The following is a 27,909-nucleotide window of genomic DNA, read 5'->3' on the forward strand; positions in this document are numbered from 1 at the left end:
TTTAGCTAATGGGGCCTCCTGCTGCCGCCGCACCGCCAGAGCACGATTTCTGTTCTCATCCTGAAGCAAAGTTCTTAACCCGAGGTACTATTTCTGGGTTAGCGGAGTCTGTAACCTGAAACGTATGTAACCTGAAGCGTATGTAACCCGAGGTACCACTGTAGTTTGTTCCATGTATATTCTTTACATCAGAGTTGGGAGACCTATAGCTCTCGAGATGATATGGGCTCCAACTACCAACCATCCGGCCAGTCAGCATGGCCAGTGGTCAGGGATGAGATCAGCTGCAGCCTGCCAATATCTGGTGGGCCACAGGTTTCCCCATCCCTGTATTTTCATGGTCTCCCTTCACCCCAGTTTCTCATTAAAAATTTTCATTTGCTCTTCTGTTTCCTTTTCACTGTTATTTCCCTTTTTCATTTTGGGTGGGTGATCAGACATACAGCATTGGCCGCAACCCATTGTTCCCTGGACAGTTTTTATGGAACGAAAAAGGCCACCCACATGTAACTCTCTAACATTTTGAGATTTATGTCCTGTACTGCGTGCAACAGTAAGATTCTTGAAACGTGTGTACACTTATATGCACCCCATTTCAAGTCTTTCTCATGCTATTGTCATATTTTGCTCACTATTAGATTTCCCATTAGCTTCTAGGGCATCACTGCAGGGAGGTTTTTGATTAGGCGTGGCACTGCGGAAGCCATTCCTTTTTTCCCTGTCTTCCTCAAAAGACCGTTCTGGTTTTGAAAACCAACACTTGCCTGTTATCATCTCTGAAATATCTACTTTAACTTTCTACATCGTTTTTATTTTTACAGAGCTCAAATGTTACAGCAAGAGTGGAAATAGTATTGGCCTTTGCTTTTTCATCTAAAGCATCACAGCTTTCTATAAGGATCTTTGAGTGTTTTCTTTGCATATCATGTTGCAGTTGAATGTGATAGTTTTCAGCGCTCTTAACTCAGCAGTCAAGACAAGAAAGGGTCACATAGACAAAGGTGACAAAGCTTTGTCTCTGTTTTGCACAGGGGGATCAAGGCATACCAGGAGACAGGGGCCTGCAGGGCGAAAGAGGAAAGCCAGGAGAGAAAGGGTCTGTAGGGCCCATGGGCCCCTCAGGGAACAAAGGGAATCCCGGATCGCCAGGGCATAAGGGCCCTCCAGGTTCACCAGGTGTCCCAGGCTTACCGGTAAGGTAATTGGCTCTTGAAGAGAAACACATGTTTCTAAACACAAGTAAATTCAGCTAATTTTATAGTTGTTCTCCGTTAAACTATAATCTTTACAAATGTTTGTATAGGCGACGACCATTTTAGGCACATCCAATTGACACACAATCACTGATGCGCAGGTCCTTTTGGACCCGGAAGAGGGAAGAAGGGGGGTGGAAGGGAGCAGGGCTCTCTTATGCGTGCTCCACTGATGCTCACAGGGGCCAGGAGTTGGACCCCCATGCAAAATGGGGCGAGGAACAGAACCTCCCACTGCCTGTACTGTTCCAAAGCTCTTAATGGACACTGAAAAACAAAATTCAAAATTCTGTTTGCCTTATTTTGATTGGACAACACCTATCCTTACTTTTCTTTCCATGTCTTTGCCAGGCTGACTCAGTTTCATTTGACGAAATGAAAAAATATATCAGACAAGAGGTCCTTAGAGTTTTTGAAGGTGAGGAAATGACGTATCAGAAAGCATGATGTCAAGAAAATGACTACAGTAGTAATATTTGCTTTCATCTGTGATTTATGTACCCATTGTACATAGCATTCGAGGGGGGGGGAGAGAATTCAGCTGCACTTATACAAGTAGTTTAAGTGTGCAGATTCTGATTAATTCGCCCACTGTGTACACTAATGGCCTTTAGATTGCTACAAAATAATTGTTATTATTTCCACCTAAATGAGTAAATGTTTCAATTAGCAGTTCAATGAGGAAAGGCCGTGCCTTTGGTAGTGGTGCATCTGCTTTGCATGCAGAAACTCCCTAGTTTAATCCATGGCCTCTCTAGGTGGGGCTGTGGGAAAATCCCTGCCTGAATGGAACTCCAGAGAGCTGTTGCTGGTCAATCTGGACATAACTGAGCTAGAGGAACCATTGGCCTGACTCTGTAGAAGGCAGCTTCCTATGAATGTCAGACAACAAAGGGCATGAAAGAGCATCATAAGGCACTTAGTAGACCAGACCCCTATGATTGTATTTTACCTCCAGGGGCAAACAGCAGCAGTGAAGAAGACAGTACAGAAGGGCAGATTACAATCTCTCTTCCCCAAACACCACTGCACCCAATTGAATTTCCGCCCCAACTCTGTGGCTGTTGTTAATGTCTTTAAACGTAACGTGATCCTAATCATGGATCTTCTTCTTCATGGCTAATTTGTCCCTGCAAAGGCAGATAGCACAGCCCCATATAGTTTATCCAGGGGTAGTCAACATGGTGGCCTCCAAAACTCAACCAACAGGGCCAGTGGTCAGGTATGGCCCAACATAGAGGGCACCATGTTGGCTAATTCTAATCTAGTGCTTTAAATGTTAGCACCAGAATCTTAAATAGAGTGCAGAAACCAGTGCTTTTTTCTGGGGGTACCCAGGGGTATGCAGTACAGGCACCTCCCCCCCCCTGAAGAACAGCACTGGTGGAAACAATGTAATAACCAGTGCAACTTGTTCTCTGTGTCATCATCCCCCATTAATAATTTGGATCATTTGAATTTTGTGAACCACCTTCCAAGTTATCCCAATGTAGAGCACACATGACTGTAGTAGCCTAGACTGGCTATTACCATGAGCATTGTGCTATGAAGGACTCTAAGAAATGGTAGCGCTACAGCAGGAGCCTTAGCCCTAAGCTGGAAAAATACGCCCTTGGCCAAGTGCTGCCATTTGAGCACCCTGGTATAATGACTAAATCCAGAAGCAATCCTAAACTGCAAGTCCAATCTTTTGTGGGCAGCACTGTCCTATCCAGAAACTAGAATATGTTGTGCACTTATTCCTGAAACAGGTGGTGCCAAAAAAAAAAGACTACTTCTCTTGTCTGTCTGTTTACACACATTGAGTTCATTCACTGACCTCTTTAGGGTCAGATTGATAAGGAACATAAATGGCCTGGTGTGCATATCTGTATGCCTGTGCTGAGTCAGGGTTGGGGAAGGAGAGGGTTCAATCAGCGTCAGGACACAAGGACAGGATATGGTGGAAGTTCTGTGATGGGATCTCCCCCCCCCTTTTTTTAAATGACAAACACATCTGCATAGGTGTCAAACTTGGATCAAACCTTCGGTATTGGGGGAAGTATGGAGCTTAAACTCTATTCCCTAACCATTTTCCTGGTTGAAATTACCTCCTGAAGCTGCTGTTTACCCCATTGCATACATTGTACATAACTGTATGAACAGCACCAACAGTTTGGTTGTTCAGGAAACCGGAATGCCGTATTGCTATTGAAGTTGATGGATGAGTAATAATTTGAAGCTCAGCCACTTTTAAAATATTTGGTAGAATGGAATGGTGATCCCTTGTTTTAAGTGTGCTCGGGCATCTAATGTAATTCATGCTTTTTGTTTGGTTTTTTATATATATAACTGAAGAGAGGATGGCTCAGTTTGTATCTCAGCTCAAATTGCCCGCTGCCATGCTTGCTTCCCAAACTCATGGGAAACCAGGTCTTCCAGGAAAAGATGGGCTACCTGGGCCACCCGGAGAACCTGGACCTCCAGGTAGGGCTTCCAAAACAAATGCCTTTCTATTTATTTTATTTTAAAAAATGTATCTTCAGAGTTGGGCGGACCTATATACATTTAGCTTCCTAATGATTAACTTTTAAATCCATACTACTGTTTTCCAGACTAGACCAATATATTAACACGTAGTAGGTATGTGTTTCTGTATATTAAAAACTTCTAATCAATGCATAATAATCGTAATAACTTTTAACATTAGGATACTGATTCACACCTTTCCTAAACTTGCAGTACTCAGACCAAACCTAGTAATGAGAGCATCATCTCACAAATCAGCTATTTGAGCTATAGAGTCTGTAGTCCTGTGGCTCCAATCTGTAAAATTTGAAAAAAATAACGTATAAGAAGGAAATCTAAAACTTGAACGTTACAATGCATCATTCTTATTGCAAATCTAATTGTATTCACATTTTCATAATTAGATTTGCAACATATCTAGCATACATTCCTTGTCAGATTGTAAAAGGCAGTGTGCCCTGATTAACTGGGTGGGGGAAATCTGTAATTTATTTGTATTTGTTCAGCCTCATCCAGATGCCAGTGAATCAGACCTCCTCAGTATGTATCCTTGACACACACCCAATATTGTCAATTTAGATTTACAGGGAGAATAATTAGAACACATGCTGTAAAAATAAAAACAAAAACGGGGGCGGGGTAGTAAATAATGAACCATATATGAATATAGGTAGTTCTTAATTATTATCTTTTGTTAGTTTGGTCTGCTCTGGAGTCAGAGCAAGTCAGACTGGAGTGAAGAACATGAAAGCAAAGCTGAAGAAATGTGGAAACGCAAACCCTGTGAGAAGAATAAAGGCTATAGAGGCTGATAAGAGCAAATCCTTGACTGAAGGTTGAAAAGTGTGATGGGCTCAGAATGAGAAGAAGCAGGAGGAAAGGATCGAGGAGAGCCTTAAAGGGGGACTTCCAGAGATTTTGTTTTTAACCACAAGTGGTTTGCTCATCATCTAAATATGCAAATTGTTGTAAATGGTCGACTTGAATGTCTCTGCTAAGATTGTTTTCATGAGGGTCACGCACAGTGGGTTTTTTTAAGATGTAACCAAGAAACAAACCAAGCTACAATGTGAAACTCCTTCACGTCGGTGTGTTTGCCAAAGTGAAGACTTGGGGAACTACATTTCATGGGGGAAATGTGTGGGGCAGGGTGGTGGTGGTGGGGAGAGATAAAGCTGCTTTTACCGCTTTAGTTGCAAGGAGATTATATGGTTGCTGCTTGTATATGACATACCCTCTTGTATGACATATGACACGCCAAGAGCAATATGATTTTTAAAACATCAGAAGGAACCGTGCATTTTGAATCGCAAATCATTATATATAATTAGAAGAAGATGCACCTATGTAATAAATATTTTACCATTTCATCATTCATTCAGAAATCTTTCCCTTGAACACCCAAGGCTAATCCATTCTTAATAAATCTCCTATAAGGGCACCTTAAAGATTAACAATTTTATTGTGGAAGAAGCTTTGTGTATCTGATGGTGTGGTCTCTGGCCCATTAAAAAAAATGTATACCACAACAAGCAAATAGTATTTAAGGTACTACAAGTCTCTCTGTTGTGTTGTGTTTCCTGCACTATTCCTCGAATCAGATCAATGCAATACATAAACTCGATGTCTGATCTACACTGAGGGGAAAAGAGAGAGATTAATGAAAGCACAACAGCAAATATATGTGCATAGAAGGAGCTGCTGTGATTGTCTCCCCTGCTGCCCTGGTTTGCTCCAGCCTTCCACAGCCAGTAATAAAACATGACATATAAAGTATTAAACAGACAAAATGCTTCTATAGATTTCTGTTTCCTGCCAACCTAAGAGAGGCAGGGTTAGGCTTCAAAGGATAACATATACAGCATATATTCATACTTTGCACAGAAATCAAAGAGTGTTAAATGTACTTAACTTTGTCTGAATTATCCCCTTATTTTTTATCTGTAATACTACGTGTGCATGCTTAATATTCTAGATCTAAAAGAGAGAGTTGCTTTAAATCTCATGGTAGTTACTATTCACCAGCAGACTTGGGTTTCTACTGTTGGAACACACATCAGGTTACACTGGGTGGGGAGAAACACCTGCACCCAGAACCAGGGGCGTGCTCATTGTACAGGCAGCACAGTGCTAGCCCCCAGCCTTCAATTCCCGGCATCTTCAAGTAGGGCTGGGATTTTCCTCTGTCCGAAACCCTAATAATAATAATAATAATAATTTATTTGGCGGCTTCCAAAAATATATATATATTAAAATACTCTAATATATCAAACATTAAAAGCTTCCCTAAATAGGGCAGCCTTCAGATGTCTTCTAAAAGTCTGGTAGTTGTTGTTCTCTTTGACATCTGGTGGGAGATGTCAGGGCACCACTACCAAGAAGGCCCTCTGCCTGGTTCCCTGTAACTTGACCCTAGAGAGGATCTCCCAGTTAGTGTAGAGTACTCAGTATAAGGCAGCTTTCCTTGTTCTTTTTATGTACATGGACACACCCTAAAAACAACATCAACAGGCTTAATCTGAGCCTGTTCTCACTAGGGTTCCCCCCCCCACTCATATGGAGCAATAACAAAATAACTTTCATGTGCAGAATTCCATCATTTCATAACCACTGTCAGTTCCCATAGATCTGAGAACAGGGCTTTCGTGGCAAAAGGAATTATCTGCCATATGTGGAAGATTTGGCCTCAGTGCCTCTTTCCTTATAATTTATTATTATTATTATTATTTATTAAATTTGCATACCACCCTTTATCCGAAGGTCACAAGATAAAAATGCAAAATGCATAATAAAAAGTAAAAGCAGAAAAATCAAACCAATAGCCCTGCTCCCGTGAACACATTTAAAAGGCTGTAGAATGTTTAATCAGCCACAGGCCTGGTTATAGAGAAACAGTTTAGACAATGAACAAAATTAAAACCGTTTAAAATGGTGCCATGCGCTGTTACTATTTTGCCTTTATAATAAAGCAATAAACATAGAAATGGAGTTATTGTGGTTGCGGGGTATGCAAGAGGATGTTTTGTGGGGTTTTGCTTCTGGCAAAGTTCAAGTCGTAGTGATTGCAAAGGGTCAGTGGGTCAAAACTAGAGAAAAAATACTAAAGGAAAATGTCTAAAGCAGTATTAGTTCCACCAAAATATGCCTTTAGCCCCCCCCTCCCAGCTATTTGTTGTCTACCAGATACAATATTCAGGCTCCTTTCTCTTTCACTCTTCCCAAAACCAAAACATACCAGCCATCAAGCAACTACTAAACTATATGACTGCTTTGAGGGAAGTTATTTTGCACATACAGAGATAAAGCAGGAAACTTTATATGTCCATTTGCTATTTACTGGGATAAAAGTTAGTATAAAGAAAATTCTTTTGTTCATTGAGCAAATATCTATGTATGTCAGGTAACACTGGATCATAAGGGAAACTGTCTAAAAATGTGGTTTCCCCGCAGTATATGGCTTTTGGATTAATGAGAAGGTTCTGAGCTAGCTTCACACAGAACATAAATATAAAAATATATTTCAAAAGATTTTCACGCTCATAGATTATCCCCCCGGCAAAAAAAAGAGTTGTTAAGGTGCCTTGGAGCATGAAAGAGTCCTGAGCATGTAGCTTGCTCTCTGGAAGGTTATAATCAAGGGGGAGGGGGTTTTCAGTCAGAAACTGCCAGAACTCAGTTCTGGCACCTCTCAGGTGAGGGCCATTGCCATTCTGAGAGAAAGAGGGAAGCATTCTTAATGCATTCTGGGACCTCTTTTTTAGAAAAATACCTGTAGTTACAATTATATAGTTTTATGTGGTTTGGATTAACATTTGGGGAAGGTATGAGGTAGAGTAAGGTCCTGTCTCAATTGAGCCTCTGAATCTATCAACAAGAATCCGTAAGAGAACAATGTATTATTAAACTATCCAAAGGTGAACAGTGTGCTGAACACCTAAAGCGGGCTCTGTTTTCAAAAATCTTCAAAGTCCAATACAGTCGTACTTTGGTTCGCGAACGCCTTGCGAGTCGAATGTTTTGGCTCCCAAACACCACAAACTTGGAAGTGAGTGTTCCAGTTTGTGAATGTTCTTTGGAACCCGAATGTTCAACACAGCTTCCGCAGCTTCCAATTGGCTGCAGGAGCTTCCTGCAGCCAATCGGAAGCCACGCCTTGGTTTCCGAACATTTTGGGAGTTGGATGGACTTCTAGAACGGATTCCGTTCGACTTCTGAGGTACCACTGTACATTTTTTTCTTTAACAGCATTGTAGAGCAACAAGTATATGTTCTCAATGGCATAATATAGAAATGGACATAAATGGAAAAGCTCCTTAATGTCATTAATTGAACTTTGTTTTCTATACAGAGCATTAATGAGATTTCTCGAGTTTTCTAGCAGTTTCAGCAGGCATTTCCTCAGTCTCAGTGGCTCACCCCACCCCAGACTTCCACAGCCATGGGTACAGCTGTTCTCGTGGGCATGACTGATAAACACTTGAGTTTGTGCAATTGGGCATGTATACACAGTCACTTTGAGATAAGCACTGCTTGTTTATCTGAACAAGTCCTTTGCAGTGCAATCCGAGACACATTTACTCAGATATAAGCACATCTCCCAAGTAACATTAGGCTGTATGAAATCACAGCCTAATTCTCTTCTAAACTTCCAGTATGCTCTCATGGGCTGAGAGATTACAGTAATGTGTTATGTTTTAAAAAATAATAATACATTTTTACTGTAAATGTTGACATTAAACATTGCGAATTTCTGATTATACTTACTGCAGCATTATAACTAGTTGGTGTAGGTGCTAAATCAACATCTTGGTTATATAGTCAAATGAAAAAAATGGATAGGGCCTCTGTGTCTTTAATAAAAAGCTAAACTTGTAGAAATTCCCTCTTGTGTAGAACTATTGAAAGTGCAGGAGCCCAGTCTTCTGACCAGCCTGTTAAGAACCTTGTTTCATAGCTGTAAATCATTTTGCTCTAAAGCGAACTTAAAATCTCACTCAGGTAGACTGTGAAGTTAAACTCCAGAAGTTTAATCATTAGCAAAATATACCTCATGTAAAATCTACTGTACTGCTAGAGATCTGTTTTTGGATTGTTCTTTAATGGTGGTGTTATTACATATCTAAATGTTTTTTCTCAGTGTTTTGATTCTGTAAAATAAAGAAGTTTAGAAAGTTGTTCATGAAATGTTTTATTAAATCTGCAGTTATTTTTGTTACTCAGCGGTGTACAAAAGCATTGGTTTATATGTAACTGAGCTTTGTTTTACACCATTCATAACCTTAAAATGTGAGCAGATAGTTGTGTTATTAGCTTTCTTTAATTACTTGAATGTACACAGAACTTCTCAGCCTGTATTGATTCCTTGTGATGCATTTTCATTCTGTACATGTTATTCCAAGTAGGAATTTTGAAGGCGATTTATTATTAATATTGTTTTATTTCTTTATGGATGGTGCATGTAGAGATTCTACAGATAAATGTGCAGCAGGATTGCCCTCTTTGTTTTAATGTATATCTCAACAGAGCTTTTTTATCATATAAAAATGCTACTTATTGTAAGACTAAAGAAAACCGAGGCGGTGTAACAATTGGGAAATGCAATAGATGCCCCGATTATGGTGTGAAAGAGTAGGAATTAAAACAACGTTTATCACATTTCTGGCAAATATAAAATATAGAAAATAATCATGGTAAATGAAGGTCAACAGTATTTTGTACAGCTCTACCCCAAAGGACACAGATTTCACAACTAACATATGAAGATAATGGGTGGAGTTCAACTAACTTTTACTCGGAGTGAAATTAGTAGACCTAACTTAGTCATGTTCCTTGATTTAAATGTGTCTGCTCTGAGTAGGCCTAACCTTGAATTCCATCCATTGTTTTTACTGCATTTTTAATTTAAAAAGGTTTTGTTTTCAGTTCCAGTGCCTGCTTATTTGTCTGTTAGTATTGGTCCATTCTGTGGTGTCATGCATGCTACCCTCGCATGTTACGTGTTCTCCCAAATATGTGCTTTAGTCATCTTTTGAGTTGTTCTGAGGGACATTGGAGCATTGTGGTAGGTGAACAAAAATACCATGTTTTTGTGCTTTAAAATCAAAGGCGACTGCAGCAATTATATCATAATCAACTTGTTGAACAAGAAGTATTTATGTGTTTTGTGATACGTTTCTATCATTAGATCTCGGAGATATTTAAAGTAGATCTAATTTATCCTTCTGTTTCCTGAGTTTAGCCCCTTAGGTGGCATATAGAACAACTCCAAGGCTAGTCTATAAGCTTTCTGGGGCCCATTACTGTTGAGGTAACATTAGTTAAACTCATATTGATCCACACTCATGTTCTTCTAATGGCCTCTATCCAGAAACTCTAAAAAGTAGATGTCCTACCTGGCAATGGAAACTCTGGTTGGTAGACATGTGCCTCGAATGTTCTCTCTTGTCAGGAACATGGGTTTCCTCCTTGCTGATAGCTATAACATTCAGAAATAGCCAATGTCGTGCCCTCCAGATAATGTAGTGTTCGCCAGCTGGTATGGTCACACTTGAGGAATGATGGCAGCTGTAGGCCAACCACATTTGGAGGGTTCCACATTTGGCTACTCCTATTTATTCTACATCATTGCAACTGTGTCTGCTGGCTGCCATTTGCTTGCTCGGCTGCTTCTTCCCTGGGGAAAAGCCAAAAGAAGTCTAAATAATAATCAGCCTTTTCAGACCCAGGACCCAACTTCAGCCCAAACATGCATGCAACGGATCATCGAGTGGCGAGCTCTTTCTCTCTTGTTAAAAGGCTGAAGTTTTGGGGGTGCCATTTCATTCTGTTAGTAGTACCACTTTCCACATGGGTCCTCTACATCACATAGAAGGTCTCTATGCTAGCTCCAAGCATAACATTTAAAACGAAGATCCGCTTGGTAAGCAAGGCTGCATGTTGCACATCTTCATGTGAAAAAGCTATGCGTTTTTCAGCAACCTCCCCAGAATGGCTGTAACTATAATACTTACCAGTTTCTAGTGACGCATGGCCAGGGCCAGCACGCAAAGCAGGGATTTGAACATAGGAGTCCTATGTTCAAAGCAAGCATGAATCCCTCCCATTCCTCTTACAGTAGCTCCCTTTCCCCCAAACTTCTTTCCCCTTTTTATTTCAAAGTAAGTTAAAAGTTTGATGGTGCCTAATTTTCAGGTTTACGATTCCTACTGTAATACTTTGTGAAATCCATTATGTTTCTTGTGCGCCACACTTGCTATGGATGTATGCAATTCTCTGTCAACTCCCGGTCAAAACTTATTATCAGGTTTGTTTAAAAGTGTTAAGAGAGAAAAATAAGTCATTTTGATGCCTGCTGTCATCCTCAGTGAAGGGTTTCTAATCCACTCTTGGGAGGAGCAAATCAAGGCAGGGTGGTAATTCTAGAAGATTGTGAAAGGGGAACTTAGCAAACAGCCCTTGGATGTCATGATCCATTCAGTTTCATTAGGAATTTGTGGAAGGAATGTTTTAAAAAGAGCTATCTAAATTGCCATCATTAGTGTGGGAGGGAGTTATATTTTTTTATCATTCTAATATTGGGAAAGCGGTTAGGAAAAGTATATATTCTGTGATTTCAGGGCACTCTTATTCCTTTTTTGTTTATCTCCTATAGGCTACAGAGGACAGAAAGGTGAAAGAGGTGAGCCTGGAATTGGCCTGCCAGGTGATCCTGGTCCACCTGGCCCTTCAGGTAAAAACATAAGTTCATATTTATCATAACCAGAACAGCAGATTAGCAAAAGAACTGCGAGAGGGGGTGATACTTCTAAGATTGGTTGCATATAAGCTGCCCTTTAGAGCATGAAAGAAATGCCTTTGATCTTACTTTTTAAAGCGTCTCGACCCAGTAAATGCAGCTGGTTTTACAATATTATTGCTGTTGTTGTTATTTGCTTAGTCATTGGTATGCCGGGACCACCTGGAGCTCCAGGAGGACCAGGTCCACATGGCCCACCTGGGCCATCAGGAAGATGCAACCCAGCAGATTGCTATTACCACGTCTCTCAAACTCAACCACGAACAACTGGCAAATGAAAATCTTCTCTGGAAGTACTTTGATTCCTGGTTTACCACTTCCTTGCTTCCCTCCTGCCCTCCTACCTAATTTAAGCTTTAAAATACTTGGTACCTTTTTTTGGTCTATATACATGATATTGTGTGTAGGCATTTTACAGAGCATCTCAATGGAACAATGTTTATTTTCCAGTTAAGCCAATGCCGAGATGTTGTTTTCTTGAGTTCATTCCATGTGTTTATAATTTTAAGCTAGTTTTCTATAGCAAAATGCAATTTTCTTGCATTCTGATGGCCTGTTGACCTCTTAATGGTTTTTAACCTTAATACTTGCAAAACAAAATGTACTGTCATATATCTTCTTTAGCTTTTGCTGGCTACCATATCTTGATGGCTTGGAGTTCATACATAACACCAAAAGCTCTGCTTGCAAAACTGCATCCAGAGTGTTGAAGCTTTCGTGAATCCTTGAGCAACTCTTTGAGAAATCAGCTGATATTTTTTCATGCTCCTTCTGCCCTTGTGCAGTATTGTAGACTTTGCAAGAAATTTATTAAATTTCTGGAAGCACTTTTCACATAGGAAACTTTTTAAGAAAATGAGCTGTTGAGCCTCTCTCCCATTAATTGTGACACAGGGGGTGAGAGTGTGGTTAATGCAAGACAGAGCCTGGAAGTCGCACATTGGTCTCAGTGGAGCTTACTTCCTGGCAAATGTACTTGCTGGCTTCATATTATTGAAGGCTTAATTATGGAAGGCTAACTTAGTTACTGAGTAGATTGTTGATAATGGCTCCTTCGTATTGTTCACTTGGCTTTGCTCTAGTCCTTTGCACTTCTCTTGCAAGGCAAGTCTCCCTGACCAATTATAGCCTCTGTGCTACAGGTGCTTCCCAACCTTCAGAAACTTTTTGAGGGGCACAAGAGTTGCATTGTAGTAGTAGGGATAATCCATTATCAGGGGTCCTGCCTTTGTGCAAGTGGAAGTGCTTCCATTAGGGCAAAGCCTTAATAAGATACCACCTTATAGAATTGTGTTCTTATGCTTAAGCTAGTCATGTTTATATGTCAGGGGGCTTCTGCCTTACTTTAATATACCAAGGCCTTTATCTCAGGTGAAGTTCTGACAACAATACATTGAGAAGTTTGTGTAAATATGTTCAGATAGAAGAGGATGGTGTAGCTTGAACTAGTACCCATGTATTTCATGAATGATGTCTGCCTTTGCATTGATTAATTTCGGACTCTAGTAATGGTCCAATGTTAGCATTTTTGCTAGAGTGAGTTTCAAAGTTCAACAACATTCATGCAGGCTAGGCTAGCCTGTAGTATTAAACAACCGTTCTGTTTGAAATATTCAGTGGCTGGGGCAGATTGACATTTTGTTTTACTTGAGGATAAAATGACCATACACAGTGAAGGGAAAGAGAAAAGTTGAGCAGATATATAGCATCAGTAAATTAAAGTTCTGCCATCTAGGATGAATAAAAGGGAGATGCTTCTTAAAATAGATATTGCTCTAGGAGACAGTGGTCCTCAACTGTTCTTGGGAGAGATGTAGCTACATCAGAACTCCATTAAAAAATGGAAGGGTAGTCAAAGACAGCACAAGTGATAGATCCTTGCTGATGGGACTTGGGAATCATTCGAAGACCACTTCCCATGTGCAAGTTATAACTGAAATAAGAAAATAAGGACTTAATTCATGCTGTTCTTAAATTCAGGACAATTGCAGGCCATTCTTATCAAAAGAAGCCCTTCCCTTAAGGATTTTAGACTCTTAAGGGTTGTATCCAACAAAATCCTACTCAGAGCAGATCCATTGAATCTTAATGCACCTAAATTGGTCATGTTCTTTGATTTAAATGGGTTTACTCTGAGTAGAACTAGCATGGCTACAACCCTAGAACAGGGGTAGACAATTTGGTCCCCTCCATATACTGTGGACCATGAGTCCCACCAACAATGACTGTCGCTCATGCTGGCTGGGTTTTACAGGAGTTTCCCACAACATCTGGATGTTGGCTATTCCTGATCCACAGTGTCTTGTGTGAGCTCTCTGAGAACATGGGAGTCTGAATGTGAGAAAATCCAGAGAGGTAGCCATGTTAGTGTGATGTCAAAAAACAAGAGTGGCAGTTTAAAGACAATATATCGCGGTGACATAGCCTTCGTCAGATGCATGAAGTGATCACCTAGGTTGGTACGTGTGTGTGTATATATATGTATATATATTAGTACAGAAAGAAGTGAAACTAGCCCAAGCAAATGCAGGAGATATCTATAGGTGTATCATAGTACTATGGCCACTTTCACATTGCCGTTAATTGTGTGTGTGTGTGTGAGAGAGAGAGAGAGAGAGAGAGAGAGAGAGAGAGAACATAGATAGTGCAGTCTCACCTGTGAGGGGCCACATTCTGCAATCTCAGCATCTTTATGCACAATCTGAGCTTTCTCCATGTTCTTCCTCCTAAGCAATACGGCTCACCATAGCTTATAATGGCATGAGCTGCATTTTTTTACAAAAAAAGTAGCCTCATTGTTCACTCTCCATAGTCAAGACAATGCACATTATTATTTGATTGCTGTCATGATCCACAACACACGTTGGGGCATGATCCATTCCTGTGTGTGTGTGTAGCTGCACCAAATGGAATCCTCTAAAGCAGGGCTCAGCAACAAGTTTGCTGTTGAGGACTGCATTCCCCTGGGGGTAACCTAACTATCAAGGAAGCACATGCCAGCTGTGGCCAGGACTGGGGCCCTTTATAGGCAGTGCCAAGCCTAATGGTGGCCAGGTACTAGAAGCAAAATTAGGTAGGCTCACTTTTCTCTATTGGCCATCCCCTTTTCTTTCCACGCCCCATGCCAAAACCTACCCCCTTCCGTTTTACAAGAAATTATACTGATGATTCGGTGAAATTAGACACCACGTGCAGCCCTAAGCCCTGCTCTTTGGTTGTGAAGACTTTCTCCTTTCCCTCTGCCCCTCCCCACTGCCAATGTCCTGTCATTGGCTGAATACAAGCACTGGACAATGGGTCCACCCAGTACCTGCCATGGAAGGCCACCCATATGGGCCACTCTCTTGTGTAGATCCAGTCAGCTTGCTGCCTTCCAGGGCTGTAAATGCAATCTACTCTTCTCATGTGACCCTGAAGAAAAATGGTGTGCGATGGAAGGATGGATTGGCTCCCAAGTTTTTACATATATATATTTTCTGCCCCCCCCCCTTTAAAAAAAAGAGAGAGAGATTAAGACAGCTGAAGTGTGGAAGATATGCTCAAAATTGTTAAATTCCCTGGAAATAAAATTTGGTCTAAACTGAGCTTCAGCAAGCCCCTGCTTTAAAAGAATGCAGTCACATCAACACTATTTTGATGGGGGTGCTGGGTTTATTCTGTTTGTTTTCAGTACAGTTGCATGTACTGCAGGACAGATATATTGTTTGGCAGGAGCATTTTTCCTGTTCAGGTTGTCACTTCTGTCTTATATGAACTTCTCCAGCGATTCCAAATTTTGCTGAAAAAGTCTCAGTATTTTAAATTTAGAATTTCTTTTAGACTTTGCTTTAAAAGATAACAAAAATATCGAGTTGTATTTAATTAGATTAAGTAGAAAGGCTCTGATTTGGAAAGGTAATCAGAGCAGCTCAGTTGATATATTGTTTGGTGCTGTGTGTATATTTTGGGTTTTAGCTAGTTGAACTAAAATTTTGATAAGGTACCTGGCAGTATTATTTAGAGGTTACTTTACTTGAATTTGTCAGGAACATTTATATATTTTGGGGGGAAATATTTTTAATTCACATTGTTTATAGTTTTGTTTGTGTCTAAGTACTTGGAAAAAGCTTTCCAACTTGTTAATGATTTTAATAGTTAATTTGGATCGTTCAGATCACTTTGAATCATTTTTCTTGTCTTTAATGCTTTCCTTTTTTGAAAAGCATTAACAAAACTTTTTTTTGGTATATGAAATAGTGTATTTTGTTCTTCTAGTGTCTTCACTCACTTTTTCAGATGTGGAGCATATTCTGTATTTATAGCTAAATGCAACAAATCAGGAATAACTCTGTAGCTATTCTATTTTAATCGAGGCGAATGGTGTCTTGAAATGAGCACTCCGTGGTTTTTTCCTGTTTTATCTTGTGTGTGCCAGAAACCAAACATTTGCAACTTCTGTTTGTTATTTTAAGTTAAACCCTTATTTCCGTATTCCTGTTCTAATGATATTTTCTCTAACAATTTTATATATGAATATCAGCAAACTTAAACAGCAAATACCACATACAAACACACACACACGCAAACGAATCAAATAACACAGTAAGAAAATTCTCTTGCTCCTGGAACTATTGAATGCAATGAGTAATCAAAATAGAATGGAACACTGTCAGCCAAGTCCCGCAAATGGAATCCATGTTCAGCAACAAGTTTATGCTTGCAAGTCCTTCCCTATTGGTTACGAAAGTGGTTTTTAAAACTGAGAAACACTTTGCACAGTACTCCTACTCCATGCAAACACTAGTGAATAAAAATCAGCCTGGTCATCCACTCTGATGGAGTCAGACGCTGTACTGTAGAGCGGGAGACTGCATTCAGTGTCCCCTTTTCTTCCCCCACCTCTAACATCTAATCATCTGTTTACTATTTACACAAGAATATCTCTGGAGAAGGAATACTGTGTGCAGACCTGAAGGCTACTGCATGTATTATTTCAGTGGTGCATGTTCCCATCATGGTGCCTTGCACAAGCCTATTATCTATCTGTAAGAGAAGATCCTTTGCTCATGCAAAACTTCTTTCTGGCTACCAGTCATACAGTGTGCAACATTTCAGACTTTGATCCAGTTCACTGTCCAATGAAGGAGAAGCAAGCAAGCAAGCAACAATTGAGTCAACCCAATTGTGCCTTATTGGGTCAGGTGCATAGTTGCAATCTAGTGATTTAAAATGGATTACCTGGGGATGAGGGTTCTAGGCGTTCCATAATATTTTGCCTTTCTTCTGAGCCCATTGATGAACGTGGCCAAAACGTTTTGCGCAAAGCCCATAATGATTTGCCTCTCACCTGTATCTTTGTTCCTGCTTTACGTTAAACTGTTGGTCATGACCCAGGTTTGGTGGCATAGCTTAGTGCATAGCCTTGCACAATTTTTCTGAACAGTTACACGGTCTTGTCTCTAGAAAAAGCTCTCAAAATGGTAGGAATGTTAGAGAAGCTACAATAAAGTATTTTGGTTTAGTGGTATAAGTAATACGTAGAATACAATGAGATGTGTTTTTATTCTTCGCATCAGATTATTTTAAAAGTTCCATTGACGCAAAATTCATTAGGATTGCTTCCGAATTCTCTTTAACAAATGCTGTGTTTAGAAGTATTTGGGTTTGTAAAGCTACTGTAGGTTAGTTAATGTTAAAATTTTGCAGAGTTCTTCAGGGTCTGTGCTATACCTCTAAAGTCCACTTGGTGGCATGAAGCACATTTTTGTTTGTGCATTTCACTTAAATAAGGATTGAATTCTACAAATGGTGAAAAGTTTATTTCTATATAGTGCACTAAGTTTCCATTTTTGTGTCCTTAAGTTTAATAGATTTCTTTTTCTTTATTGGTCTTAAAAATATATATTTTATTTTATTTGATGAATACAGGGAACAATTCAGGCAAAGTTTCCCCACCCACCACCACCACCACTTTGAAGTCCCACTGTTTTTCAGCATTGGAATTCATGGGGCTTGACTGTGCTTAACTTTGGCTGGATAATTCTCAGTTGCATTGCTTCTTCTTCCACCAACGACTGTGACATAATCACAATTTATGATTCAACTTGTTTATAATGTAGCTCGTAGGTAATGAAACCACAGGTAGCCCATATCAGGCCCGCAACTTGGCGCAAGCTGGAGGGGATCCTCGCAGGGATCGTGCTGAACTGCTCTTCTTCCCTCCCACATTGTGTCACATGTCATTTGGGAAGAAGTCTCTTTCCTTTTTGCAGAAATAAACTTGTTTTGTAAATTATGTGGAAGGTGTAGCCTATTTATCTTTGATATTAACATTTTAATATCAGTATTTTTGTATAAAAAGTGTATTTGGTTTCAGGGATTAATAAGAGGACATTTTATTCCCTTCTCCCTTTGTCCTAAATCTTCCTTTTATTTAAGGTATGCAAATGTTTTCTAGATAGTCAAAGCTAGTTTTCAGCACATCTGATCGCCATTAACAGAACTTCAAGTCATTATGATAATGGTGCAGATTTCCAGATTAGCTGAAAAGCCTTCAAGTGTAATCTTTAACTGCAAGGTAAGATGTTATATATAAATAGACCAAATCCATGTACACAATCTAGGAGAACGAACATGAACGCCACATTCTAACAGAGTTAAATATACTCAAAAAAATATTTTAGTGGGCGTAAGCCCACTTCTGTCGTAGAATGTAAGCTCTGTCCGTTGTCAGATTTATCTAATGAAAAGCAAATGCATTTAAATGGTTTTCTGAATTTTACTTTGTCAATACTTTTTTTCAACTATTTCAATTGTGGAAGTTTGTTTTATTGTTGCCTTTCATTTCTGAATAACTAAGCACTAGTCTTCAAAACCTGTCTATAAGGTTCTGTTGGCATCTTGCCCACAAATGGAAAGTACAGCTGTTTGCACATGCTAAGCAGATTATTTTATCTACTTGGTCCCTTTAGTCTTAAATGAATTTTGAATTGAAGTGAGCCTGATACTATCAGGTATGTTTCTTGTGTATCTATAATTGTAAACAGGTAGTTATGTTTTTATTTAAAGCCACATTATAAATGTGTGGATTTCCTCCCAGAATTTTAACCAAATTCTGTTTTATGCATTTTTGATGGACTTTGCATTTTCCTCCTTGTACATTTGTTTTATGTTACTGGATTTGTAAAAACAGTTTTATTTCTCTTGTCAGATAATTTCATTGTTTATTTCTGCGCTATTGCTATGGTTAAAATAAAACTTAATTGATCTAAGCATGACGTTAGGGTTGCTTTTCTTCCTATTTTCATCTTGAACCTGACATGCCATCAAAATGGAAATAAAGTAAATTGGTCTGAATAGCACTTGGAAGTAACAATGCATAGGAATACAGTCTAATACAGTCTAAGCATTCTCTCCCATGGACTATTGCTGCCAAATTTAATTTATGCTTCTTTACATGTAAGTAGCAACTTGATGATGAAAGGAAGGAACAGTCTTTCATGTGAACAGCTTTCAAATCCTTGCCTGTCTTGAAGCAACACTTCATCTTTTTCCTTTTTTTTAAAGTGCTCTTTTGTGCAAATCTGGTAGATCGAAAATCGTAATTTTAACTTGTATTGAAATTTAAACTTGAAAAGCTGCACACATGCAGTAATAAACAAATACTGTGCCTGCGTGCACAGCTACAACGGTCCTCAGGTTTCTGGCACTACTTGCGGGTAGGAAAGTACTAACTGAACGGAGGTGACAACACCACACAGTGTGAATACATCCCACCAAACACTGCCCACTAGTGCAGATGGAAAACACAGTGAAAACATAAATGCGCACATGGAAATCGTGACCCACATGCACATTAATGTCCTAGTGTGGATATAGCCACCATTTCCTAAGGCAGGCTGCTAGGAGAAATGGATTAAAAATGGGATTGGAAGAACAGTATGATGGTTCCCTGAAAGAAGTTCTCCTTTTCTGAAAAATTCTAAGTGCAAAATAGAGAAGGGGAAGTAATGAAGATTAAAATAAGGGCACTTTTATTTTTGTCTTTCAAGATGACAGATCAAAGAATATATAAAAAATTGTAAAACAAATTTACACAGTAGACTGATTCATACAATGCACTTTGTTTCCTTGAGAAATGAAATGTTATCCAAACATATAATGGGACTTTTCTAAGAAAGCTTACCTCCTTTGTTTTATTTGTGTTTACCATTCATACAAAAAAAAATGCAAAGGGGTTAAAAAACATTATTTATTTCAACTTTTATACAACCAGAGATGTGACTTCAGATCATTTAAAATAAATAAATTTGGCTATGAATCTTCACTGTTTCCAAAGATTTAGATTCCTTTACCAGTGACTTTTTAGCCTCTTTGTTTAATTTCAGACACGTGGTGGAGTTGGCAACAGTGTTGCTTTCAACAGAATTCAATACATGTTGGAACAGAAAATTAAAATTTCTATATGTAGCAGTTTCTTCACATGATATATTACGGGTAACATGGCATTCACACCCTTCTCAGTGTGCAAAAGCATTTCACATGTTTTCGTATGGCGGCCATGTCTGTGTATTTGAAATTAGAGGAAGCTACATGGGAAAAGGTGAATGCAAACAACCACAATTTTACAGATGCCTTGGATAAAGGCAACTGAATTACATCATTCTCTCTGATGCTGTAATACAGTACAATACAAAGAGGAGAAAGAAATAATAATAGTATTTGGGGAAGGTGTCTTTAAAAAGACACAGCGGCCTTTCACCATGATAAAAAAGAAAAGCCATCAGGTATCACTTTAAAAAAATTAGTTGCCATGTACCTGTTTGTACAGGTTGAAGAGGGGACAACCAGTGCATGCAAAGTCTTGTCAAGCCTTGGATAGAGGAATTCCCTTACGTTTTTACTATATGCATCTCTTCTGCTGTTTTCTCTCTGTTGTCAAATATATGTGCAGATAGTACATTGTTGCCAAACACTCACGTCACAAACTTTTGCACTTTTCACGGCCCTTTCACATTGTCCGCTCGTAGTCCTGCTTGCACAGTGCAGGCTGATGGCTCACAGTAACCAGGAGGGCCAGGGGGTCCCGGAGGCCCAGGAATGCCCGGTAGGCCACCTGCTCCAGGTGGGCCTCTGTCGCCATCTCGCCCATCGGTTCCATAGCTGGGTTTGCCTGGTTCTCCTGCGGAGGGAGATGCAGCACATGGATCAGGAGAGTTCAGTGTGCATGTCTATATTCACCAGCCTGAACCACGTGTCTCATGGAATATTGGCTTCCAATACAGTACAAAACAGAAACTCCTCATCCAAAGGAGAAGACCCTAATCTGGCATTTAAGTTTCCCTTTCTTTGGTTCACAAAAGGATAAAACAATAGAATTATTCATTAAAAGCAAATGAAACAACTATTAGAAACGTTAAAAAAAAAGCCAGCAATATACTGAAAACACATTGGCATTAGATATCTGGGGTAAGTTTGTCTGGAGAAACATAAGGAACTGCTTTATGCTGACAGTGACTTTTTTCTTGGGAAGAGATTTTTCCTAGTTCTAGTAATGCTGGGGATTTGAATGGGGAACTTATGTGTTCAAGGCATGTTCGGGGGGGGGGGCTATGGCCCCTGAATAAAAAAATTGTTTCCAAAATTGCCTTCAAGTAAACTAGGCCATCTACTTCAACCATGTTCAATCTGATGGGCAGAGATTGCGTTTGCAAAAATCACAGGGTCTTGCCCTTCCTTGGCAGAGCATTAAGGCCGAATTTCCCTCGAGCTGCCTGCTTTTGAGACTGCATAGTAGTATTGGAAAGAAATCTTGTTCATGGAAAACGTAATATTGTGGAAGAGGGATGAGATTGTTAAGAAATCAAGGCAACTTGAAAAGTTTTGTGTATCACGAATAGTAATAGTTTGAATGAATTTATAGAAGTATATGCAATTCATATAAATACACAGTCCTTAAAAGTTGCAATCCATACTTTTAATATGGCAAATTATTTGTGTCATAGTTACCTCTAGTTGCCACTAGAGGGCACTTGTGTTGCATTTATAAGCAAGGGTTTCTCATTCTGCAGTGCTTCATATTGGTACAGTAATACAGCAAGCTAAATTTTAAAGAGTCCTGCAACCAAAATCAGATCGAAAGGATTTGCAAATCCTTAAGCATGCCATATATTCTGGAAGCCAACTTGCTATTTTTAACTTAATCATTGTGTTCTCGATCCCGACCTTGTACTATTTTACCATACCCTGCAATGTTGGCAGTATTAGGTCTATGGAACTTGATTCTAAAATTTTATTCTGTGGCTTTCTGAGTTGCAGGCTGGCTTTTATTAATGAGTCAATTGAGAGCTTCCCATACAGTTTTGAAGATGTAACAAACAGTGGCACAGAAGACCATTTGAGAAGCCATAATTTGGAAGCTGAGCTGCTAGTTTCAAGGGGATGCACTGCCTGCCTTGATCATGGAGATCACAGCATTACCAAAAAAGAAGGGTGAAAGGAATTGAGACATGGGGTGGGGGGGCATTTGTATGCATATCCTAGTAATTAAGCATTCACTCCCTTGCAGACAGACACCCACATTTCCAGGGTTGTTAAATATAGCATTTCATGCACAGCTGCACAAGCACTTCTTGAATTTCCTAGAGCACAGGTGGGGGTGGGGAATCTGTAGCCTGCTGGGTGCCACTGGGCTCCAACTCCCCTCATACTTGACCGCTGGCTGGGGCTGACAGGAGATGGAGTCCAACAGTATCTGGGGAGGTGGGGCTGTTGGTTCCCCACCCCTATCCTAGAAGCAAAATTGGGTATTTACCTGGGAGTCCTGTTGTGCCTGGCAAGCCTTTGGGTCCCCGACCTGGGAATCCTCTCTCCCCCTTTTCACCTGTTTCACCTAAAACGTATTAATAGAATATTATGTGCAATCTGCATGAAGAAACATTCTGCACACACAGAGACACTTAAAATCAGTGGACAGGACAATCATCTGCAGCTCAAGCAATAACAGAGATTTAGAGAAGAGCAGATTCAGTTAAACTAAATACGTATGTCCTTCAGGATAGCTTCCCACTACTAAATCCCCCCCACAGTTAGAATGACTGCTATCTCCACATTCACACATTACAGATCCAATTTCCAAGCAGGGACTTTGCCCTTCTATAGCTCATTTTTTGTTCCCACTAATCTTGCCCCACCCCCTTCTTCCCTTTCTGCATCACATCACTACACGAGAGTGGATCACATGCCTGGGTGTAAAATTTGGGTTGTTAAGCATTTAAAAAAACAAACAGGAATAGTTACACTGTAAACAGTAGGCTTCTTCTGAAATTACTAACTTGAAAGATCACCTGCACTATGCAATGCTGGCAACCAGAGACCAGTTTGCCACCCTAGGGAGTTTTCTGTCTGGCGTGTTCACCTTGGTGGCAAATAAAGTGGAGGCCTCTTTGCTGTGCACCTTCTCTGAGGTCATCACAATTTATTTCTACCTCAGGTTTTCCCCTTTTCATGGCCCGATTCTGGGGAACTGCCCAGAGTTTGACATTTTGTAATAGCTATTGGCAGCAATGTTGATGGGACACCATTGTATCATATTTTGTTATAGGCATCACAACTTGCTGCATCCTAATGTGTGCTGGCTCTGGAAACCAGATTGCTGGGAAGCTTTGCCTTCTCCCCCCTTTTATGCAGCATAATTAGCAGCTTTTAGCATTCCGTTCTTATTCATTCTGCAGAGTCATCCCCTGTTCCACCACATTTAGATGTATGTGGGTTCTTCCAGGTGCTGATTACTGTGTCCCAAAGTAATTATTAGGTTGCCAGAGATCAAGTTCTTTTCATCTAAGCTTTGTTAATTTCACTTCCTTTGTCCTCTTTCAGCCACCTCTGCTCTTGGAATGCAAAGACCAAGGCACACGGTTACTGTGCTCAAACAGATCTTTGTTCCTGTTGAGCCAGCAGCCTGAATTGTTATTTCCAGGTCCATTTATCCCCAGTCTGGCATTCCAGTGCTCTAATCACTTTAGAAAAGTTCACAGTGGCAGGCCAAATTAAACTCGGTGCTGGTTCTAGACCGTTGGCTACCCATGAGCACAGTCCTATCCGCACTCAACAAACTATGGCTCATCATTCTACAAAGGCACTGCTGCACACCTAAAACTGGTTCTGTAGCGGTTTATTTGTCATGTCTTTCCTGCAAAGGTGAGTTGCTCTGTTCAAAACCCCTAGCCTACCTCACAAAACTACAGTAGCCAGGTTTGCCTATGGAGCAGTTTACTGTCTATAACTGGGTAAAAGCACGCAAAAAGCAGTTGAGGGTGGGGGGGATGCTTTCAAGGCAAGGGAAAATAAAGCATCTCACAGCTACAAAATAAGTTAAATATTAAAGGTTGCTGTTACAAACCCAAAATAAAATACGGCCTTAAGCAGAAACTGCTTTACGACCAGTGATGTGATTTCTTTTCATTCATTTTTGGCATTTTGTCACTTATTTTTTGACAGAGGGTTGGGGAGAGGCAGGTGCAAGTCATTCCTTGCTTTGTGGCTCAGTCAAAGGAGAACAAAGATGAGACATTAAATTAGCAGATCTCCAGTTTAACTACAGTATTGAAAAGTGGTTTTCTTGCATAGTGGTCCTCTGCAATTTGTGATTCGGAGCGAAGTTCAATATAGGGGACTAAGCCAAAGGGCTTCTCAAAACACATTTTTTTAAAAGAGAATCTCCCAACACCTTTTGCTCTATTCAGAGGTTTGCAAATGTGCCCTTTAGTGACAAAAGCCCTAGGGCTAATGGCATCACTAGAGTAGGTGATGTTCCCAGACACCGTTAGATCCATATGCTTAAGTGTCAAGTTAGCAGTGGGCCAGAGAATGCATGCAAACCTTGCTAAAATGCCACACTGGTGTAATCCCAACCCTGTGTAGCCTGATGTCATATTGATGCTTAGCAAGAAGTTTCAGATGAGAAACTTTACATTCAAAGGATGAATGTGCTCTATGTTTTTAATGGGAAACGAGCACAATCAGCCTGGGAAGAGAAGTGAAATAAAATTCTGCATAAAGGGACTGGAGAGTGTTCTGAATGCAACAATGAAAGGTGAGGGGGAGGTCTGTTTCTATTGCCAAGGCTGCAAAGCCTGTGCACACTTAACAGGGAATAAATGCCAATGGACTCAGCATTGCTCCCTTCCAGGTGAATGTGCAGAGGATTATGGTGCATATAGCCTATGTGATCTCAGTTCTTTCTTTGCCACTATGGAAAAAAAAGTAGTAAATAACCCGAGTCGGGTTATTCAGCTCAGAAACAGGAAGCTAAAACGATCATGGCTGCAGCTAGTTACACAACTGTACAGCCCATTTATTTTAATGGGAATTGATGTAAGCAAGCATCGTGTGTCGCAAGACCTGAGGCAACGATTGCCCTGATCTGGTTCCAGCAGAAATCTGCCACAACTTCCACCTGCCTCAAACAATATCCAACTTGGCCTCTCTTGCATGATGCTCCAGCAGGCCCAGGTACCCTTCTGCAGCAGCACTCTGGAGTAGATGGAGGCAATGCCTTCTGCCTATTTCAGTTACTCATGGGACTCCCAACTGGTTCATTAGAGATAGTAAGTAGTACAAAGGCATCTGGTAGAATTGGACTGACCAAGAAAAAGAAGAGCAGAGAATGAAATCTCAAGAAGGGGAGTGTGCAGACAGAAGTCACAGGGGAAACACAGAAATTAAGAACACAGTGTGTTAGGGGTGCTTGCTGTGTTACATACTGAGGTCAGTAATGGGAAAAAGAAGAAATTTGCTTGTACTCTTTCCTGGAACGAAAATTAGAAAGAAACAATGATTTCTGGCATCAAAGCCAGGAACATGAACAAAGCTGAATCGATATGTATCGGTTGTATGTGACAGATCCATTAATGTAGACAAACTTCCATTAAACTGCATGTAGTAATGATCACACCAAAGCAAATAGCTTTAGTGTGTTTTATATGCAATCCTAGCACTGAGCAGCCTTCTCTTATACATGTTTCCTTGTGGTTGAGTCCCGTTGACTTCAAGGAGCGATGCTCCCAGGTAAGCATGCATTGGTCTCTTACCTTTGGGGCCTTTCAGCCCAATGTCTCCAGGAGGACCCTTAAGGCCAGGCAGTCCCCGAAGCCCAAGCTGCCCTGGGAAGCCATTGTCTCCAGGTGGCCCAGGGGAACCCGGTGGCCCAGGACGGCCTGGGAGGCCTGGAGCGCCAAACTCCGGCCTCCGAAGACTGGCAGCCAGTTGAGCCAGTTGCTCTGTTAAATGGGGGAGAAATGAAGATAAATTACAAACTAAGTTTAATCTAATCATTTATAGTATATCTGGATTTCTTGGTGGTTGCTTTTTTTTTTAACTCATCACCCTTTTCATAAAAAGCAACATTTTCAAACCCATGCAACCATGAGGACTAGGTGCCTATTGGCTTTTTAATGAATAAATAAAGAGGCGGTTCTTACAATTCTGATGAGACCCAGCAGACTTCAAAGAAGTTTCTGATATTAGGTTTTATATTAGATGTGGCAATTCCTTGGTTTAAATACTTCCTAAAAACTGGGAGCAGAAGATTTCCATGACAAGGAGATAGAGAGGGGGGCATTTAGCATGCATCTGCCACAAATATGCAGGTAGAAAGGTTATGAGCGGTGAGCAGAAAGGAAACTGAATCCCTTGCATGATAATTTGTTTTAATTCCCCATCTGAAAAGTTCTGTGATAACGTATCGGCCACACACTGACACTGTGAAAGATGCATTTTTAATTTATTTTTTGCTTGGGATATGGCATGATGTTTCCAGTAGTCCCCCCTCCCCATTTTGCTGCAAATGCAACACTTCAGCTGCTGAATCCTCAGATAGCCTTCAAATCCACCACAATTGGCCTCACATAACCTAATGTTCAAAGAACATAGAAAGCTGCCTATACCAAGTCAGAGCATTATTCCGCCTAGCTTAGCACTGTCTACACTGACCAGCAGCTGCTCAAATCTTTCCCAGCCCTACTGGAAATGCCAGGGATTGAATCTTCTCATGCAAGACATGTGTTCTACCACTGAGCCGCAGCCCTTCCCTATAGGGACATTCTAAACTTGATAAAAGGAGATGGGAACATTTATCTTCATAGCGAAGCTAAATCTGAAGTGGAAACTAATAATATACCCTGTTGGGCAGTTTTAAAAAATAGCAGTTGTGTTGAGAAGGCCTCAAATTAAATCACAGAGTGCAATAATGCCTCTTAAACTGCTGAAATACAGCAGTGCAACATCCCAGAGGACCTCAGCAGCAGCCACTGTCAGCAGGGCACAGATTTCCTCCGCCCCGACACAGACGCAATAAATTCAAAGCTACAAATACAGCAAATTATAAAACAAGTATCAAATCAATGCTATTGCAATGTTTACACGCACGGATGACTGACGGAACACAGTTCTCATTAGCTGCCCATACTTTAGCATGTTTTATCCTATGTCAAAGTCTGCAATTCGGGAGCTGAGTCCTACCGCAGTCTATCTGACACATCATACTTTGGACACTTACAACCTTATTTTTAAGGCTTTACAAAAGCAACTTCTTGAGCACCACAAAGTGCAACTAAATGATCTTGCTTGAATTGCTGGTGATCCATGTTAATTATAGCAATAGCATTGAAATAGCAGTTGTACTGGCAGAGGCTGGTGGGAGTTATCATCTGGAGGGCTTTGGGTTGGCAAAGGCTGCCTTTGATGGCTTTGCTTGTGGCCAAAATAGCCTTCATGTTAAAGGAGAAAAATGTCGTGGAGAATGCAGGAGCTTCTGCCCACCCTTGCCCTCTTTTTGACTGGGTGCTGTGCCTTCCTGTCCTGCTGCCCAGAATCATGCCAACAGCTACATCTAAACATTTATTCCCTATAAAAAGTTGGCGCCGATCCATTGACTTGGAACACTGTTCTTTCTGAATGGGAATCTTCAGTAAGAACAAAAACCAACACCACCACACAAGACAACCCGCCACCCAAAAACTTCCAATATCAGTTCTTTTCCACCCCAAATCAGCAGAGGTTCCAGCCAACCAGCCACCAAAGCATGTGCTGCTAGGAGAAAAGCAGGCGACACAGTAAATGCAAACTCTTGAGGGCCTGAAGCTGCCTCCATGAAGTTTAGTGTTTGGTTGAAAAAACTCATATTCAGAGTTCACAAACAGAAACGTGGTTTATTTACCTTGCAGAACTCTCATGCAAACCTGCTTAATGTGTGCATCGGTTGGCTCTCTGCCCTGAAACAAAAAAGCATTCTGTAAACAGTGGGCAGAATTGCATCCAGCAAAAAATTTAGATGGTCCCAGCAGATTGCAGGGATCTGCAATAGATTGCCACCTG

The 27,909-nt window shown here is 40.4% G+C and overlaps 2 protein-coding genes across 6 annotated transcripts in view; one reads left to right on the forward strand and one right to left on the reverse strand.

Annotated features, from left to right (window-relative positions):
* Positions 1 to 13,172, forward strand: part of COL19A1 (collagen type XIX alpha 1 chain) — a 188,577-nt gene extending 175,405 nt beyond the window's left edge. For 3 of the 4 annotated variants that reach the window (XM_053381238.1, XM_053381236.1, XM_053381237.1), the window contains 5 exons: positions 1,032 to 1,193; positions 1,605 to 1,671; positions 3,591 to 3,719; positions 11,413 to 11,490; positions 11,698 to 13,172. In XM_053381238.1, coding sequence (XP_053237213.1) covers positions 1,032 to 1,193; positions 1,605 to 1,671; positions 3,591 to 3,719; positions 11,413 to 11,490; positions 11,698 to 11,834 — 573 coding nt within the window. In that variant the 3' untranslated portion in view covers positions 11,835 to 13,172. Of the gene's footprint in view, positions 1 to 1,031; positions 1,194 to 1,604; positions 1,672 to 3,590; positions 3,720 to 4,459; positions 4,748 to 11,412; positions 11,491 to 11,697 lie in introns of those variants that run through there. The other variant, XM_053381239.1, reaches the window with a different exon arrangement.
* Positions 13,173 to 19,545: 6,373 nt separating this feature from the next.
* The window catches only part of COL9A1 (collagen type IX alpha 1 chain), a 93,126-nt gene continuing 84,762 nt past the window's right edge, over positions 19,546 to 27,909 (reverse strand). For both annotated transcript variants that reach the window (XM_053381240.1, XM_053381241.1), the window contains exons 35-38: positions 27,752 to 27,806; positions 25,626 to 25,814; positions 22,349 to 22,426; positions 19,546 to 20,716 (exon numbers count right to left, since the gene is read on the reverse strand). In XM_053381240.1, the coding sequence (XP_053237215.1) occupies positions 20,535 to 20,716; positions 22,349 to 22,426; positions 25,626 to 25,814; positions 27,752 to 27,806 (504 nt within the window). In that variant the 3' untranslated portion in view covers positions 19,546 to 20,534. The remainder of the gene's footprint in view (positions 20,717 to 22,348; positions 22,427 to 25,625; positions 25,815 to 27,751; positions 27,807 to 27,909) is intronic.

Source organism: Podarcis raffonei, chromosome 3 (genome assembly GCF_027172205.1).
Source record: "Podarcis raffonei isolate rPodRaf1 chromosome 3, rPodRaf1.pri, whole genome shotgun sequence".
NCBI lineage: Eukaryota > Metazoa > Chordata > Lepidosauria > Squamata > Lacertidae > Podarcis > Podarcis raffonei.